Source organism: Hylobates moloch, unplaced genomic scaffold (genome assembly GCF_009828535.3).
Source record: "Hylobates moloch isolate HMO894 unplaced genomic scaffold, HMol_V3 SCAFFOLD_16, whole genome shotgun sequence".
Taxonomy (NCBI): Eukaryota; Metazoa; Chordata; class Mammalia; order Primates; family Hylobatidae; genus Hylobates; species Hylobates moloch.
The window spans coordinates 26,409,342-26,429,747 of record NW_026652291.1 but is presented as its reverse complement, the minus strand read 5'-3'; the positions used below and the strand labels follow the sequence as shown (position 1 = coordinate 26,429,747).

Below are 20,406 nucleotides of genomic sequence, written 5' to 3'. Positions count from 1 at the left end.
GCAGGGCACAGTGGCTCATGCCTGTAATCCCAGCACTTTGGGAGGCTGAGGTGGGTGGATGACCTGAGGTCGGGAGTTGGAGACTAGCCTGGCCAACATAGTGAAACCCCGTCTCTACTAAAAATACAAAAAATTAGCCAGGTGTGGCGGCAGGCACCCGTAATCCCAGCTACTCGGGAGGCTGAGGCAGGAGAATCACTAGAACCCAAGAGGCATAGGTTGCAGTAAGTCCAGATCATGGCATTGAAGAAAAGAAACAAAGAAAAAAATTTCTAGAGTCTCTCCGGTCTCCATTTTACATGTTCAGTCTGCAAGTATTTTGGTGGTACCTAAACTTATTCAGGCAGTATGTCTGTGGTACATAAATGTACATACTCCACCTTTGCTATAGTTGATGCCTCTGCTGCTAAAATTTGTTTCTTTTCTAAGTGTTGCAGCCCTGTTTGAAACAGCAGGGGCTCACCTGGCAAAACAGTCCTGTAAGCAGTAGTGGAGAAACTGGGCTGCTCACTGTTCTTGTTTTGAGTAAATTACCCTTCTTAATTGAACATTATATGATTTGGCTTCCCAAATTTGTGTTCTTCTTTTCAGAAATCTAACAGTAATAGAGTGTATTTAGTTAGGTTCAAAATCATATTTTTAAAAAAGAAATGCAGGAAAAAATTCAAAGGATGTTTAATGAGAATATGATAGACTTTGAAATGGAAGATATCACCAGGAAATTCTCCATTTCTTAGGACTATATAAGTGACACTGACTTCACACAGTGGTTTTAAGGTTGAGTGTACTGTTACAGGAATATGTAAGCTGCTTAAAACATTTCACAAGTCATGGTTGGACAATGTTCCCTTGAGAGGAAAATTTACTGGTGTTTCTCAAAAACCTGACTGCTTAAAATCCAAGTGACGCAATGCTGGCCTTGCTTATTTCTAGGGAAGTTGCCTTAGCAACCTACTAGCATTAAGTTGCTTAAAGGAATGTGTGTTTAACATTGTTATAAGCCAGAAACAGAGAAAACAGTTAACATTTAGACAAGTGATTATTACTGGCATCCAGGTAGGCTGTTGGAATAGCCAGGATATGAGTTGCTAATCATTCATTTATTAACCTTCGTGGAATTAAATATGGAAAGGATGAATACAGAGGAGATCCTGTGCTGGACACATTCTCTGTGTTAGTTCATTTATTCATCACCATATCCCCTTGATTAAAGTGATTATGTGTATTTCCATTTTTAGCTTGGAGAGACTGAGGCTGAGAGATGTTTAGATGTTTGTCCAAGGTCACACAGCTAGTACCTACTGGAGCAGAAATTTGAAGCCATGTCTGGCTCACTCAAAATCCTATGTTCTTTCTCACACCCTGCTGGCTCACTACTTACTGTGAGGCATTTGAATGATCATTCAGCTATTTCCTTTACCTGATGTTTTTAGTTTGCTGGCTTCAGTTTCTTAGGGGCACCCTATTGGGCCACATGAGAGATTATAGAATTATGTTGTGATCATGGTGGTCTATTATCTCTGCAAACTCTCCTGACATCATCAGTGCACCAGGAAGGTTGGATAATCCTACGTGGATGTGAAGAAATCTCAACCTTTTTTTATTTGACATTAGGATTTTTTTTTTCCCTCTAGGTGGTTTTTTCACTCACTTTGTGGACTTCGAAAAGTTGAGTTTATTTTAGTTTAACAGTCAAGAATGTGGTTCTTCAGGACATTTTCTCTTGTGTGCCTGGAGCTTCTGAATCTTATTTAAACCTTCTTTTTTGAAATAGATGTTGCACATCTTTGGCTGTAAGAGGAAGTCAGGAGTTGTTCTCTCTGCTTCCAGACCCCCTCCCCAGCCATGTAGACTTTATATTTGAAGGTCCAGAGTGGTTTTTCTAAGGCAACAATCTGACCCTGTCATTCCCAGCAGCATGTAGAAAATCACCTTGACACTCCAGGTACATTCAAGTGGGCTGCCCCAGAGGTCATGGAACAAAAAGCCTCCTAGACCAAGCTAAGATGTGAAATTATAAATTGTTTATTAAATCAATTTAAGGTACAGTTTAAGCATAAATCAAAGGGAAAGTGATTGGTTCAATGAACACAGGAGAGTGTGCAAGTGGGATAGAAAGACTACCATATCTCAATCCTTGGTTACACAAAGTTCATCTACCTTGGTTCCCTCTCTGCCATATTAGTCTTCCCTGCTGATGAAGTAGTTATAAGAACCAGAGTTGAGATTAAGAAAGGGATACAACAGCTGGGAAACACTGGTCCTGTTACACCATTGCCCTCCTGGAGAGACACAAGGGCAAGTATGTCTGGCCATAGCTATCACTTGCCAATTAGCCTGGTGACCAGATATATGTTTTATCTCTATGTATCAACCAGAGCAAATGTGGGGCCAAAATGGGATGAAAATGGATGTCACCAATGGGTTGACCAGTTTAGGGATGAAGAAGTCAACAGAGATTGTCTGAGCTTCATAAATATTTAAGGTTTACTCCGTACTTTCATCCCTTTCTATGGGCAAGTAACTCTCTTGTTTCATCCTTTTTATCTTTGTTCAGCACACACGTGCTCTTTTTATTTTTTCTGTGTCTCACAGGTCTCAGAGATTATCAGTTTGCTCCCTATACTTTAATCCATTCTATAATTTCCATCCAACTTTTTGTTGCTTGCTATAACAAAATCGAATAATCTTAAATAATGCAGCAAACACACATTGCAGCCTGTTTAAGATATTTTAAGAGTTCTTTTTGATCTAGGAGATAAAATACAAAGTTTTCAGTACAGCAGGTTCTTGTAAGCAGGTTCTTAAAATCTCCTCCTGGCTACATCTTTAGATTCATTTCCTACCTCTCATAAAAATGCCCTCCACTACCCTACCACATGGAAGTACTCGACATTCGCTGAACTTGCATGCTCTCTTAATCTCTATACGTGGCAGTTTTTAACACCTCTTGTCTACCTGGAGCACTAGCTCTGCGCATTCATTAAAAAGCATAAACTTTTCTTTCTCTAAGAAGTATTACTTGAACACCACTATCTTCCTAACCCCAAACTTAGACCCAAATGTGCATGTATATATGCACACACACACACTCCCAAAAAGCTTCTCTCTTTCCCCGCGTTCCTTAGGTATAATGCAAAGAACTCATAGTACTATTAAAGCACTTAAAACATTGTATTACATTTTTATATCACTCTCTACTCTGTTAGACTGTAAGGAACTTTGATCCAGGGATCAAAATATATTTCTCCTTTTATTTCCAGCCACTAGTCGATGTCCAGTGTGTCATAAATAAGCAGTAAATATTTGATGAGTTAAGTTAATGAGTAATAACAAATAAATGTTATTGTACAACAATTTGGCAGATATTTGTTCCTTGAATAGAATGATTTTTATAATTGTCATTTACAAATTCTGTTTATATAGGATATTTTTTCCCTCATTTCTTCCCTTGAACGTTTTCCCCCAACTACCGTGTACTCCCGTTACTAGATTTTTTATAAATCACTTAAATATGTTTTTGTAAATTATTAATAGCAGCAAGTAGCGCCGATCTGTTGGGCACCTAATGTGTATCAAGCTGTGAATTAGAACTTGTCTTCCACTGGTCTCAAGAGAGCTGGATCAGTTCACAACCCTGCATAAATGGTAACTAGGATTATGATTCAGTAGGAGCATATGTAGCCTCAAGCAGGATAATTAGTTGTAATAAGCACATAACCACATTTTCTCCCTGTTTCTGTGTTAGGGGATGACAGTCAATTCACATTTTGAATTTCAATGTCCATAAGCTGCATTTAAATACATTCATATAAATGCATGTCAAGTAACTACCATGTCTAGGCCTTGGACTAGATTCTGAAAAAAATCGGCACAATCACTGGCCTCGTGGAGTTCATAGCCAGCATCACCTTAAAATCAATGAGAAGTAGAAAGTCATGTTATTGAGACCAGGATGACCCACGCTGCATCTAACTGGGGGATATTGAGTTCTCACAGACATTGCAAGCTGATCCCAGTCAATATAAGCTCACTGTATAATCAACTACCCCCATATAGAAATGTCCCCTCCTCCAGCGGCATGATCTAGGGCTGGCAGGGATTCACCTTTCCTTACTCATTGTGCTTCTCAAAATTCCCCAGCTGCCTCACCCAGCCACCCCCATTCTCACCCAGTCTAAGTCTCAGTTCCAAGAAGAATTTCTAGTTCCTCTACCCATTTGTTTTCCCCAAACCTTCACACCTGCTCCCTCAGAAGCACCATTGGTTATGGAGGTCTGATCTGAAGTTCTACCCATCACTCACATATTCATCATCCATCCAGAAGGCAGTTTTATATAAACCCAGATAAGCTTGGCTTTGGATCTACTTATTAGCATTTACCCTTGGCTGAGATAACTTAACATCCCTGTTTCTTACTGCTGTCATCTGTAAAATGGGATAACAATGCTTACTTCCCAGTATTCTGAGGATTAAATATTAAGCTCCAGTACAAAGTATAGCGATGACTTTATGCCTCATTATCCCTGCTGGTCTCCCACAGCCATTCTTTCTAGCACCCCTATGCCATCTTTGGGATTGTCCAGTTAGCCCCTGAAATGGCAAGGACCCTATTTCAGTGCTCATATTTAAAAAGTACCACCATCAGCAAAAGGGGTGTAGAGGGGAGACATCATTTAGAATCTTGGAAAATCTGAAAAAACTTGCTTCTAGGCCAGAGAGTAGAGAGAACTGTGAGATTGTGTGCTAGCCACAGTAGACCAATGTTGGATTGCAGATGATAGGTCGCCTTAATGGAAAGTGGGATGGGGAGCCAATATGGCACAGTAGCTCAGAGTGTGGGCTCTGGAGCCAACATAAGAAGAGTTATCCTAACAGAATATAGATCACAGAGTTCTTCTCTTCAAGTATGGATTCATCATACATCCTTCAAACCTGCCAAGTACTTCCCTTTCTTTTTCTCTACCAACCTGCTTCTTATCAACCTTCCAAAGTCCTGTTCTTGATTCATCCTAGTCTCACCTATAACCTTCAGAAGCCCTGTCTCTGACTCTTAACTCTTCCTGTCTTAACACTGAGCCTCTACTTTCAGCTTTGGGGGCCACAATGAGTGTTTCAGAGCTGAAGAATATCTGGAGCCTATATGTCAGGCATGAAAGATTTGGAAAAACAGAAATAAAAAAGTTCGTTGAAGTATTTGAAATGATTCATTCAAGTAGGGTTGGGACCTAAAAATTTGCCAGATATATCATAATGGGGGAGTAGTACCAGGAACGTATAGAAAGGAACAGAAAAGTTGATCTCCTAGAAATAAAATGTAGAACAGAGGATACTAGAGGCTGAAAACGGGAGGGGGAAAATGGGGGACACAGAGAGATTTGATAAAAGACACAAAATTACAGCTAGATAGAAAAAATAAATGCTAGGGCTCCAGAGAGCTGCAGGATACAATAATATACAGTTCCAAATAGCTAGAAGGAACATATTACATATTAAATGTTCCCCAAACAAATAATGATAAATATTTGAGATGATGGATATGCTAATACCCTGATCTGATCAATATATATTATATGTATCAAAACATCACTATGTACCCTGTAAATATGTGCAATTATATTTCAGTTAAAAAAGGAAAAGAAACAAAAAAATATTCTGAGGAGATGACCTTAAGAGAGATGTTGGAAGAGAGGGAGGGTTGGGAAAATAGGAGATGTCTGAGAGATACCCTAGAGGAAATTTGAAATAGAAAAACAGAGCTGAGGAAAGAAATAAAGATGAATCAAAAATTAAATTGAAGTTGTATGATGATGGTTCAGGGAGCAATACATGTGTAGAGAAGGAAATGAGAGGCTGGAACTTTGGGGAACCCCAGAGTTAAGTAATAGACAGGGGAAGAGGCAGGGAGGGGAGGTTGCTCATGAAAGTTCATACATGTGGGAAAACCATGAGACAGCCATGTCACTGAAGATGGCAGTGACTGCTGAAGCTTAATGGTGATGAAGAAGACTAGAAAATGTTCCTTATGCTTGGCGATTTGCAGATTATTAGTAACCAGATAGAACAGCAGAGAAAATAACTAGCTGCCAAAAGGTTGGTGGGAAGGGCTTGGAGGGCAGAGGAACCTGGGCTCAGCAGCAGTCAAGGGGGGCTCTGTGAAGTCTGTGGGGAGGAGAACCCTGGTGGGACACTCTAAAATGTCAAGGTGAATGGAGAAAGCAAGGGAAAGAGGCAGGGTTATGAGGAGGGCTTCTGTGAGTGGAGTGAAATTTAAGGTGCCTCAAGAAAGCTAACAGGAAAAGTCTGAAGGTTGAGAAAAGAAGCAAGATCACTGTTAAAAAAATGTATATATATCTCAAAGAATATAGAAAAAGGATGGGAAGTGGAGTCAGAGGAGAGTTTAGTCTTGGACAAGGTGGCAGGGTCCTTACTCTAATAACAGAAGCAAAACTTTGGATTAAGCTTATAAGGAAGGGATTTCATTTATTTACTCAACAAGCCTCTGAGTGTGTAGATGCAGACATGGGCATTTTAGACCTGGTTTTCAAGGTGCCTCCAATCTGGTTGGGGACATGGATAACTGAAGAATTAGTTTACAACAGCATGAGATAAACCATGAGGGATGCTGACTGGGGTGTCGAAGGGTGAGAGGATGACAGGTGGTGAGAGAGACATTCCAGAGTTTCCTTGTGAGTTACAGGTTCGGTTAGAAGGGAAGTGGAGCTAACTGTAGAATAATAAAGATTGGCCAAATCTCTGGAATTTCAGAAGCATCAACTTTGGGAAATGGAATTTGCTAATGGAGTGGAGTCTGATGCAGTTCTTCACTTATTTTCTTCTGGTATGCAGACCAAAATTATCTTATAATGATCTTTTCACTTCTGGCTACAAAAATGCAAGCCACCAGTAGAACCACAGGCACCAGTTTACAGTGCAGAGAGCACTGGACTAGAAGTCAGATCTGGGTTGTACTTATGTGGTCATGGGAAATTCCTTCCCCTAGGTGCAGGGACTCAGGATTCGCTTTAGTAAAATGAAGGATTATTCTTTATTGTTCTCAGAAAGGTGGTCGGAGAATCACCTGTGTGGTGGGCTAAGTATTGTTTCCTAAAAATTCAATGTCTACCCGGAACCTCAGCATTGTGACCTGATTTGTAAATAGTGTCTTTGCACATGCAATTAGTTAAGATGAGGTCACACTGGATTATGGTGGTCCCTGATTCCTATGATGGTATCCTTATCAGAAGAGGGTACACAGAGCAGAAGGCCATGTGAAGACAAACAGAGTGAAGTGATGCTTCTATAAGCCAAGGAATATCAGGAATTGCAGGAAACCCTGAGAAACTAGGAAGGGACAAAAATGATTCTCCCCTGGAGCCTTTATGACCTGCTCACAACTTGATTTTAGACTTCTCACCAGAACTGAAAGATAACATATTTTTGTTGTAAGCTACTAAGTTTGTGATAATTTGCTACAGCATCCCTAGGAAAGTAATACCACCTGCATCCGGAATATCAGGAATCTTATTAAAATGCCACTTCATAGTATCCATCAGATCTTCTGAATCAGAAATACTGAGACTAGAGCCCTGAAATTCAAAGTATTAACATTATTCATATGTTTCTTATGAGGTTTTAAATGTGAGAACCACTGGCCTAAATGATGCCTTAACAACTCTGAAAAATCTGAAAGTTAAAATGACAGGACTATTTTATGCATACAGATGACGTCCCCCCTGGTGAAATGTGTTACGTCCCATCCTCTAGGTATCACAAACAGAAGTATTTATTTTATTAAATACAAAAAGAAATAGATTGCTTCCAAACTACATGCTTCTAAACACTTGCATAGGTTTTGTGTTCTGGCAGCATTTTAAAGATAAAAATATTAAGGGTTTTATTTTTTCCAGGAGAGGTATTTGTCTCTGAGCAGTTTGACAAATATTAAAATTTCTTTTAATCTGTGTTCTCCCATCATTTTCTGTATATGTTTCTTTCTTATCTCATTTTATCTGGTCTTTTTTTTTCTCTGCTTTTATTCATTTTCTGTGCACTCAGAAATTAAAGGCATATCCATTGTATGTTTTTATTTAATAGTTTTGTACTCTTTATCCTGTAGGGACTGTGGAAAATATTTCACTATGAGGATTAGTCATTGCATCTCTGAACCATCCCTGATGCATCTCTTAGCTAATGGAGGCTGTATAGTGTAGTAGTTAAGGGCAAAATGGAACGAGACTGCCCAGGTTTACTTCCCAGCAATTAGGTTATGCAACATTGGGCAATTGACTGAACTTCTTTCTGTGTCAGTTTTCTCAAGGGTAAAATATGGTTGTTAATGGGACCCATGTGTTAGTCAGGTCTGCTCAGTTATGCTGCAGTAACAGATGCCTCCCTAGAATCCTAGTGACTTAAATGAGCAGAGCTTTATTTCCCACTGGCATTAATATTCATCCTAGTTCTGCTGCAGTGCTTCTTCATGCCTCTTCATTTCTGGGCCCTGCCTGAAGAGGCAGCTCTAAATTGTCATATCCTGGATTTGTGGCCAAGGGAAGAGAGCTAGCAGAGCCATGTGGTGGCCCTCAGACCTTCTAAGTGGTTCATACTATTTCTGCTCACAATTTCTTGGCTGTGAAGCACGTAATGCAAAATGCCTGACATAAGAGGCAGGAAATGTAACCCTCCAGAAAGGATGGACCTATTTGGAAGAGGCTGATAGGAAAGGACAGCAAATATTGTCAAAAATAATATAATCAACCACAGCAACTTTATGGGATTGATGTGAGTATTAAGTAAGTTAACATAGGTAAAGCACTTAGAATAGTGTCTTATGACTATTGTCTGGTGATCTATTATTAACAGGGCCTTGTGCAAGTATGTGAAGACATTAATTCTTTATTTGAGAATCCAATGTGCATGCCAAGGACAGTGCTATTTAGAGTTGAGAAAGATACAGAAATAAAGGTCTTGGTCTATGCCTTATGGAATCTGTATAATCCTCCGTGAAGAATGTGAAGAGGAACAGATAGTTGATGACTTCCAGATGGCCTGAATACCCACCAGCAGGGTATCTAGTGGACACCTCTGTACCTGTTCTTCCACAGGATTGGTTTTTATTTGTTCAACTCCCCCAGTAGACTCTAAACTCCTTTAGAACAGCGAGTGTATCTTTTTCATCTTCGCACCCCAGAAACTTTCACAACACCTGTCTAGTAGGTCATCAACTTTAAATTAAACCCCTCCTTCTTTATACAGTCTGAAAGTGGGGTGGTAATTTCACTCTCTTAGGTAAGAACAGTTCTCTTCTACTTGATGCCCCACGTTAATGAGGAATTCGGGGTGCATGGAGGAGGCAGTCAGCAGTTTGAAGTTTATATCCATGCTGTGCCCAAACTGTTGCACAAAAGTATGAAGACAGCACATGGAAATTAGTCCTGTTCGCCAACATAGTCGGTTTTGCATGCATTATACATGGCCAGGCTTGCTGTATTAAGAGCCAGCTGCATGTAAGTCTTCCTTAAGGGAAAACAAATACATTTGAATTGAAATACACTTGATTTATTTTTGTTGATGTTCTAGTTTTAATTATTTTCTCTATGTGCGTGTCTTGCAAGTTTTATTTTTGTGGGGACTATAAGGATATGATATTTCCAGGGAGATGAAGAGCTATAATTTCTCAACTTTTCAAACCTACATACATATTATTTTAGGAAGGACAAATCTCATCCTCTTAGTTAACAAGAACAAGAATAGAGTGATAGTTCTGCTAATCCAGGCTCCTGGGTCTTGCAGTTACATACACCAGATGTTAAGAGGATAAGAGAGTTTATCCAGGAGTAAGACCATTCTGTGTGGCAGCTACCTCTGTCCACAGTGGGTGATCAGCTAATGCCATCAAGCTCATAAGCTGATAGGCCTTGTAATTACCATGCCAAAGAGGCTGCAAATATCCCTCTTTTCCCAATTTTACCTTATATTTGGTACTTTCTATTGTAGGAAGGAGGTGCTGCAAACACCATGGAGGTTGATCTGAAAATGCCGTATTCCCAGAACTCTTTGTCTTGGGATACTTCTAAAATCCAATGACTGTATCTTTATATCTATACATAAAGTCCCCCATCCAGATGGGATATTCATCCAGAATATGGCAGATACAGCCTGAAGGGTCTTTGGATATCAAGAGCATATCTCTTAGCTTCTCACTTGAATAGACTTAACGCTATTTAAGAATGATCGTAACCTCATTCTTGGCAGTAGAGTGAATTAGACAAATTAACAAATTAGAGTTCCCGAAAGTCCTCCATGGTTCAGATTGAAGAGCTATGTGATTGTGCTTGGAGACCTGTGCTACTTCCTCACAACCCCAGGAGTCTGGTCAATTTTTGGTAATTTACAACCATGGTCCCTCAGCCTGCCCTGAGTGCTGACAGCAGACTACGGCCTTCTGTACTCTGTGGGTTTCATGGACTCTAGGTGGGTATTTAGGTAAATGGGAAGCAATCTATCTGTGGAGTCAGAAAGACTGGATTCTTTATTTAATTTCACAATTCAATAGCTTGTGAGCTTGGGCAGGTCACTTAACCTCTTAATCTCATCCTATGTAATTGACGTTACCTACCTCATGCGGTTGCTGTAACATTTGAGTTACTGCATGAGACATGATTGAGTGCTACGTAGGTTTTATCTTATTTGAGTTCCCTTGAGAGAAAAGCCTGAGACAAAGACTTGGGTGAGATAGTTTATCTGGGAGTGGTCCCCAAAAGCAGAAGTGAAGGAGCAGGGAGAGTAAGCAGTGCAGAAACAAACACCACTGTGAGTGTCCACTGTCAAGATTCCTGCTCTAAGCACTGCATAGGTGGGAGAGATGAAGGTGTTGCCATGAATGCCTCCCAGGATTTTCTGCTTAAAACATAGGAGGTTGGAGTATTTATCCATTGGCTCCCTTCCCCTCCCCATTCTTTGACATTTACCCCTAGGGTATTCTCACCCTCACTCCCATTTCTTGGTTGCTCTTTCTTGCAGGCAGGGTAGGCACCCTAGCTTTAGAGAAGACACAAGTGCTGGCCATGCCTGAAGCGGGGGACCATCAAACTCTGTCTGAGCTCACAATAACTGTCACCTGCTGCAGTGGCTGAAATCTGACATTGGCTGAGGGAATATGATGCCAGGCGGCACGTGATGCAGGGTGTGCTGCAAGCGCATACAAATGTAATATTTTTCATACTCACTTTTATTTACAATATACATATTTAATTTTTTTTTTTTGCTTTATTAATAGGTTCTGTATGCTACACCTGTATCCTGGTCTTACAAATACTTAAAAAAAAGGCCAGGTTATACTCTTCATTATCCTCCTAGAATTAGATTTTCTGTTTCATAATTAGCAATAGTCTCCCATATCCTCCATGCCCTTTACCCAGCCTTACCCTATTCCTCTTTCAGTCCTGACACAGGACAACTCAGGGATGTAAACATGGAGAAACTGTGAGAACAAACCAGAGTGGAAGGATTTTTCAGACAGGCTGACTAGGGTTTGAGTCCCACAGCTGCACGACCTTGACAGGTCACAGAGCTTTGCTCTGCCTCTTGATTCGTAAAGCTGGGGTATAGTAGATCAGCTGCATGCTACAAAACTAAAGGAGACCACGTATGCAAAGCAACTGGTACTTCTTTATATATGTTACTTTCATTCCCCTATCACTTCCCCAAAGAGCTGCATTTTCTTCTGGCCAGGAAGAATATATATTAAAAGGAAAAGTAGTGACTTCATTTATATCTGCTGCCTGATATCTTTCAGCTCCAAATTTGTCTAATTCACTCTACTGCCAAGATCCTTCTGCTCCTCTTCCTTCTCCCCCTCTACCCTCCATAAATTTACTCTCCTTTAATTTATTCATCTGTTTCTATGTAATCACTTATTAACTCAATTATATGTATTTACTACTATATGGACTACTTTCCTGAATCAGTGCAATCTGTCCTCTTGCTAAAATACAGTTTGCAGCTCTCTTAAGCTCCCCCTCCATTTCTTCTCTCTCCCTCAACCCATCCACTCATTTGTTTATTTGATTTATTCAGTTTTATTTATTCACTCACTAGTTTTTTTCGAATACATTGAGCACTTTCTTGGTGCAATGTGCAATGCTTATTTGTTGGGGATTACAAAGGTAGCATATTCTACCTCAAAGGGCATAGAAATGAAATTTTTTTTTTAAAAAAACTACAATACAAAGAATAGAGTGGTCATTTGCAAAATAAAATTTTTATTAATTACTGAAGCAGTAAACTCTCAGCTGGGAGGGTCAGGGAAGGCTGAGGAGGGATGGCTGCAGATAGAAAAGTTATAAAATTAACAGAGGGAGACAAATGTAAGCTGTATTTTGCCTTCCTTGATTCCTATTTAAAGCAAAATATTAATTAATATTAACGTACTAGACCTTTAAATTCATAATTGGATATATATTTTTTCTGCATGCTAGGGCAAAAAGGTCAATTCACAAGAAAACAGACTTAAATTAGAAATGTATTAGGGGATGGTAGGGAGCAGATCTTACGGCATATCCTTGTTAGAATCTCTTTAGCTCAATCACCTTCAGCTTCAAAATCTGTGACTTTAGTGCTAAACAGTAAGATCACACAATCAGACTCAAAAACACTATAATACCTAAAATCATTGTAAGAAATCTATTAATCATACCATTAGAAAAGTGGAGAAAGTTTCAGTATATGTTATAAAGTTTTTTTAAAAAACAAGAGTAGAATCAATATCCACAAAAGGATCTTCCTGCCTATCCCTGAGAAAATTGCCCTTATCTCTTGAAAAGTGGTTTCGTGGAGAGAGATTATCACAAGAAAGCTTGAGCCTGTCCCCAGCTTACCACTGCTGAGCACTGCTGTAAATTTATGGCTTAAGGTAGAGGTTTGGCAATACATTGGGGACAATATTCTTTTTCATTTTCTGACGAGCCATTTGTTTCTTTGGAGATATATCTGCTCCAGATTCATTCCATTTCAAAATTGAGATGCTCCATTCTCTCAGCCAAGACGAACAGGTTCATTTTACACTGTGATCACAATTTAGAGATGCTATTGGATGGGCTGCCAGTGTTTGCTTTGTAATGTTAGGGGCACTCTTTGTTCTAGTCTTAAGGCATGGGTTAGAGCACATAACAGAAACCATGCAGGAAAGACAAAAAGAAGAAAGAGAGGGAGGGAAAGAAGGAAGAAAAAAGAAGGAAAGAAGGAAGGAAAAAAGGAAGGAAGGGAACGAGGGAGGTGGGTGGGCAAATAGCAACACCCAGCAATCCTGTATCTTCAATAGATAGTTGTGGTCTGAAGTATAAATTAACACTATTCTAAGAAAAATCAGGCAAGCAGTGAACTTTGATTCATATGTCTCAGCAGCAGGAAGCTGCCAGGAGCTGGTTATCAAGTGTGACTCATAGGAGAGACACAATACCAGAAGTAACCTTCTCTGGCTAGTAGGATCAATCATGTCTTACTTTTTTCTGGAATCTTTCCCTTTTCAGTGAGGCTGTTTTCATCTACCCAGTTTGTCAGAGCAAACCCTAGGAATCAACACTGATTACTCTCTTTACTTCGCCTACTACCAATTCACCTCCCAAACCAATCTCCAAATCCTGTTGACTCCACCTCTAAAATACATCCCAAATTTTACAACTTTCATTTCTACTGTTTCCTAGTTTTAGCCTAAATCATTTTCATCTCTTGTCTTTAACAGCTTCCTAATAGATCTTCTTGTTTCCATTATTTCACTTTTGGTCTAATATACCTATAGCAACCAGAGTGATTTTCAAAACTTAATTGAGATTATATAATCTCCTTACTTAAAACCTTCCAAGAGCTTCCAGTACATGTTGAAGAGCTTTCAGGTTCTGTACCATGTCATTAGGACTTCATGTGATCTGGACGCTGCCTACATCACCAGCTTCGCATGATTGGCTCCTTCCTAAATGCACCTTCTCAGAGAAGCCTTCTCTGATCATCTCATTTAGTATCTTTCTACCCAACCAAGTACTCAGGACAAGAGTAGAGAAGTCGCCTCAAAGAGGCCCTCCTGGAACATTCTACAAAGTAGCCAATCCTCAATCCTCACTCCCTACCCCCAACTACTTTTCATCGTATTACCCTGCCTTATTTTAGATAGGGTTGACAGAACTCAACCCTGTCTAAAATTATCTCATGTTCCTTAATTTGTGTATTGTCTATCAGATTTTCTCACCCCAAAGTAGACTGTAAACCGTGTAAGGCAGGACTCGTTCTGTCTTGTTTATCTTTTTATCCTCCACAATGAGGATCAGAATGAGCATCAGAATGTGACCACAATGCCTGGTTGCCTTCTGATGCTCAATTGGCATTTGTGAAAGATGTGAATAATAATCTTGCAAAACCTTGGCAGAGGTGAGTAACAGTACTCTATTAATACCCTGGGAGGCTGAAGTAGAGGATGAGGCACGGAGAAAGGGGTGAGTAGTCCATCGTTGAACTTGTTATATGTGGCAGTCTCAATTATGTTTGCTTATTAAAGCCTGATAAATATTGGTGGCATTTTTAGTAGGTTTTAACTAGAAGCAGGGGCTCCTGGAGGGTGCTCAGGCTGAATAGCTGGGTCGCTTGTCTTTCTCACACCTCCCTGGGAGACTTCTCTGTAGAAGACTTCAAGAAAGATCCCTGCACCTTCCACACCTGTTGTAGGAGGTGTGACAGCTATTCCTGAGCCTTAAGTACTCCAGTAAGAGTGAAATGATCTATTTGAGGTGTTCTGCCAAACGGGTTCTAAAAATAATTATGATTTAAAATGTTTTTTTTTTCCAGTGAATATGAATGCTTTAAAACTAAGTTTGTAAAAACAAAACAAACAAAACACTTCCTCAATCTCTGTTGGGTTAGACACCCAAAGAAAACAACCAGAAGCTGAAATTTTGTGGACAGAACATAAAACGCCTTTTTCCTACTTCTCTGTCCTCTTCTTCCTTCAGTCCTGTTCTTTTTCCTTATCATCCCTGCTTTTACTTGCCTGATCTGTTTTGTCTTGGGGGGGATGCCTAATACAATGTGTGATGCTATGGGCTTAGTGAAATGCTTGTCACAGCTCAGCTAGCCTAGCCAAAGGTGCTGGTGGAAGCAAAGGTAAGTTTTCTTTTTTGACATGTCTTTGGTGTCCTTCAAATATAACACAGTCCATCATTTTGAGCATTTATTAACCATATCATTTAGATATATAATTATATGCATCTTTCACTTTGCCTTTCTAAAGGGGGTAATTTTCATATATTTTATGCATTGTAGAAATTTTGGTTCATGTGAAATGTAGTTTGAAGGGAAATCAAGTTACTGTTTCATTTCCCTCTTTGAATAAATAGAAAGATGTTCAGGTAAAGCAAAGTGCTTATGATACAGATCTCACCCCCTCCCTCCCCAACCTCCACCCAAGCTAAAGTTTCCAATGGTTCCCCATACACTTTTGGAAACAGAGCTTTGTGGCATATGGAAGGAATTTCTACCCCCTGTGTATGAGCAAAACCATATGGTTTAGTTGGTTCGGTCAGGTCTTAGAAATACATTGACAAACACGTGTATGTCAGGGGTAACTTGTCTTGCTGCTTATATTGCTCCTGGGGGGAATAACAAATTCATGTAATATGAACAGTCTAGTTTTTAAGAAAATTGAAATAAATTAAAAATAATTAAAATCCAAAGTTCACCTTATGAAGGTGTGTGCCTTTAGTAATGCTCAAATATAGATTTTTAACATACACACTGATTTTCTGTCTGCCAAAACAGGGAAAAATCTGATAATATCTGGGTGTCATCTTCCTCCAAGCAATCAGCAATGCATTATCTCCTAATGTTGCTGTTTGATTTCATTATTGGTTCTGGCTTCTTAAAGAAATAAGGGTTCCATAGGGTTACTGTAGGATAGGTCAAGAAAAACAGTCTAGTCAGTGTATTTCATCCATGGTATCTTATTCCGTATTCCCCATTCAACAGAGAATTAGGCCATCTTCTGTGAAGCAAAGTCTTACCTCAAAGAGATGGTTCTAAATGAGTTTTCAATGAGGATAGCTTGTGTGAGCATTTGGGTGGTATTACCCAAGGGATTCATTAAAGGCTCTCTGTTCTACAATAGTAAACAATTAAACACTCTATTTTTATGAAGTTCTGCATTCCAGGAATCTTTTGCATCTTTATTCCAGGCATGAGTGTCATTACCTGGGAAATTCAACTGAGGAGTGTTAGGTAATTTATTAATATTCTCTACTTAGATCCAGCAGTGATAGTTTAAGCAGCCTCAAGAGAATCAAAGGATTTTTTTGTGATCAATATTTATTACTTGAACTATAAAAGGGAAAAATACATGTAATACATACAACTAATATGTACCCAGTTGCAGATCATAACTTTCCTAGTTATTAAAAATGCAGGAAAGTTGATGGTTTTGAGATGTTTCTTAAGTTCTCACTAGTTTCATTTTAAATTTCAGTGTTTTCTTCTTTTTGTCTGAACCATCCTTTACTTACGTGAATAACTCTTTACATTCATTGCTTCACTGATGCTACTTCACTGGGTTTTTGCTTGAATAGGCCAGAAAAAGTCATCCCTAGACTACATAATCAAGAACAGTTTGTATATTTCAACGTTCAGCTTGTGTCTGCATCTTGCCTTACTTATCAATTCACTTTTATGCCTGGGCTACTGATTAGGTTTGCTCCTCCTCTCTCTTTGCTTTGATTTCCTGCTGAGTGTAAACACGACTTTTCCTCTGTAGAATGAGTTGACCTTTTGACTTGATTAAGGATAAATGCCATTGACTCTCCACTTCTGGAGGCCAAGAGTTTTACAAAAATCCCACTGGGACTTATTTATTTATTGTTTGAAAATGAATATCAAATACTATTCCATATCATTTTAATGAGATAGGTGTGAATCTTTTTTTTTTCTACTTTAAGAATAATAAGAATTGTTGCCGTTGGAGGTATCAAATGTAACTAAATAGTAGGACATGAGAAGCTTCAGTTTTGTGGGGGTTTTTTTGAAATGGAGTCTCGCTCTGTCGCCCAGGCTGGAGGGCAGTGGTGCAATCTCAGCTCACTGCAAGCTCTGCCTCCCTGGTTCACTCCATTCTCCTGCCTCAGCCTCCCGAGTAGCTGGAACTACAGGCACCTGCCACCATGCCTGGCTAATTTTTTTGTATTTTTAGTAGAGACGGGGTTTCACTGTGTTAGCCAGGATGGTCTCGATCTCCTGACCTCGTGATCCACCTGCCTCGGCCTCCCCAAATTCTGGGATTACAGGCGTGAGCCACCGCACCTGGCCGGGTGTTTTTTTGTTTTTGTTTTTGTTTTTCTTTTTACATTTTTATTCATTGGCAATCACATTCCAAAGTTTTACAGTCAAATGGACAGTTAAATATTTGTGTTTGAATCTGACCACTGTGAATATCTCAAGGATACCATAAGAGCTGACGGACCTCCAAACGTTAGCATCATTGGACTGAGAGAAAGCTCATTTTATATCTCTATAGGTACTGTGATACCAATGAAGCAATGTTCCCAAACTACTATGTTTGTGTTAGTCATTTTCCTCTTATCTTGTCCCCAATCATAAAAATTAAGCAATGTACAAAAATTGCCTAAAGAACAGATGCCACCTTATAGAAGATGTTTTAAATAGCCCGTACTTGTAGCAGTTCTGCCTTCATAGCTAATATTCTCCACATCTTTCTTTACTTTTTTCTTTCTTATTGAAGCATTTGCATGTAGAATAAAGAGGATAAAAACATAAACAAACAAAGACAGATTTGTTTTATCTGAGAACATCTGTTCTTGTTATAAAGAATCCACATGATGTGGTCCATTTTCTTTCAATGCCCTCACTGTTGGCTGTTGTGAAGGCAAGTGTTACATCAGTGTTAGACCTGAACTTAAGAAGATAATGAAGAGTGGCATCTAATCAGTTGAAAATGTGGGGAAATTCTGTTGTAATACATAAATTTTATGTAATATTGAGACAAACATACAAAGCAAGATAAGCTGAGATGTAATCTAAAATGGTTTATTGTAGAATTACTTTATTCCTAAGATTCATTGTTCTCATGGCATCACTACCTAATTTTGAGTGCATTTGGTCCTTTAGGTTTCCTTACTAAATGTTCAAGATTCTTGTAAATTTGGGTTGCCCTTGAGCTTTGGGTGCATTCTGAAAATTATTAAATATAAGTTATTTGCTGTGCACATTGTAATTAAAAGAAACTTTTTCACTTTGAAACTCTGTTTATTTTTCAAGAGGAGAATTCCTCCAAACTTGAACTATTACCATAACTCTTATAACCAGCAGAAAATAGGAATACTAATTACTCGAAATTAAAAGGTGTAGTTTGAAATTACCTGGAGATTTATATTTGCCTGAATAAAATATCTTCAGTCTTGGAGAGGAGGGAGGAGTGTAGCTAGTGACAGTTACATAATAAGCTTTCAAAGTTACTTAGATAAAATATATTGACCCTAATTGATGGTTACCATAGAAACAGACTTATGTAGACATTGATTATTCAAACACTCATTAAACTCCTACTATGCACTTGGCCCTGTGCTCAGTATGTGTTGGAGCCAAGTATATGGTTTTCCAAACTATTCCACATATATCCATAGGGATATATTAGCCACTTACTTGTTGTATCATTTTTTTTCCTAGTCATTTTCAGGAATGGGGCTTTCCATGTATAGATTGACTAATCCAAAAATATTTAATCAGCATCTTTCTTCATGAGCTCAGCTATCCTCCTAGAAAGAGTAAACTTGATCTATCTTCTGCTTCTATGTAATCTTCTTTGTCTTTTAAATTTGCATTTCAGATCAATAACGATATACATCCTAAAAGAATGTGACATTTTCTTCCTTTATTAACTGGATCGTTTTAATGCCTCTGTGTCTCTCTTGCCATCTTTTGCCCCTAAGTACAATTCCTGTTACCCCTGATTCTTTATAGGGTTCACTTGAACCTTAGCTTGAGCATCTGGAGCATGGATCTCTTGAGACAACTTGGTTTATTCCTCTATTTAGTGGCACTTTATATTAGTCATGCTTTTGTCCTGAAAAGTTTCAGTTTGGGAACTTTACGTCATTTCAGTTTTTAGGTATTTGGATGCTTTTGGAGGATGATGAACAATGGGAAAAGCCTGGGGGCCCTCACATTCCCTTCAGGAGCATTATTTATGATGGGGCATAAAACTTGACATTATTACTATTGTAATGCTTACTATTGTGATTTCTATGGTCGTGAATCCTAGTAGGACCCTGTGTTAATGGAAATGTCAAGTTAAGGCAGTATGTGTTGCAAAGTTCTTTTCTCATCCTATTGGTGGATACTCTCTAAAAGCCAGACTGGTGTATCATGCCAAATGGCCAAATTATTCTAAAGAAAAAATATTATGGTAAATTTCCTATATCTTAAATAAATTCATCTGGATTCTAGGACTGAGAGATTAATGACTGCTAACTACAGCTTCCTGTAAATGATTACTTACTGCCATTGGCATTTGAAAACCTTATACCTAAGATAAAGGAAGGCACTATTTTTTTCATTACTGTGCCATTATACTTTATGTTTGAATTGAGACTTTTGCATTTGGGGACTCCTACGGAGAATCATTGGATCAGTAAAATTTGAATGGACGTTGGGTGGAATATAATTCTTTGAATGCTGCTGGGTCATGTGCACCAGTGTGGTTTTGACAACCCTAATGCATGAGCACTACTTTCAGAATTGATTCTAACTTTGGCACTTACTACCATCCTTAGGCAAAGGACCAGAGACCTTGTATGCAGGGCAGAAGCTCAATGACAATGAGTGGCACACCGTTCGGGTGGTGCGGAGAGGAAAAAGCCTTAAGTTAACCGTGGATGATGATGTGGCTGAGGGTGAGTATGACTATGGTGAAATTCATCTCTCTTTTCTCTCATAGTCCTCTCGGTCATTGAGTGAGCAAACAGTGTTTTGCAAAACCTTTTATTTTGCATAGTAAAAGTCACAAACCATGTTTTCTGTTGACAAACTCAGGCAAGGCTAAGAAGGTCTTCCTCTGTATTTTACAATCTCTTTTCATCAATGTGAGTTACGGAAATTACCTACTAACTATAACTACGTATTTATGAGTCTCTCCTTAGGCATAGAGTATGTGTCTGCAGAACAGATGTAGGGTTCTACAGATCCTTTTATTATTCAATCATTCAAAAATCACATGTCAATCTCCTCCCATATGCCAGTTCCTTCCATCAGTGAGTGAATCACTCTCTAGTAGAAGAAATGGGCAAACCAGAAATTCAGAACATTACAGGTAAAAGTAAGTACTAAAACAGTGCATGATACTTAGAAGGTGCTGAATAA

The 20,406-nt window shown here is 38.9% G+C and overlaps 1 protein-coding gene across 31 annotated transcripts in view; it reads left to right on the top strand.

The window, feature by feature from the left end:
- NRXN3 (neurexin 3) overlaps window positions 1–20,406 on the top strand; it is a 1,690,724-nt gene that overhangs the window by 774,755 nt on the left and 895,563 nt on the right. For all 31 annotated transcript variants that reach the window (XM_058429925.1, XM_058429924.1, XM_058429914.1 and 28 more), the window contains one exon: window positions 19,821–19,940. In XM_058429925.1, the coding sequence (XP_058285908.1) occupies window positions 19,821–19,940 (120 nt within the window). The remainder of the gene's footprint in view (window positions 1–19,820; window positions 19,941–20,406) is intronic.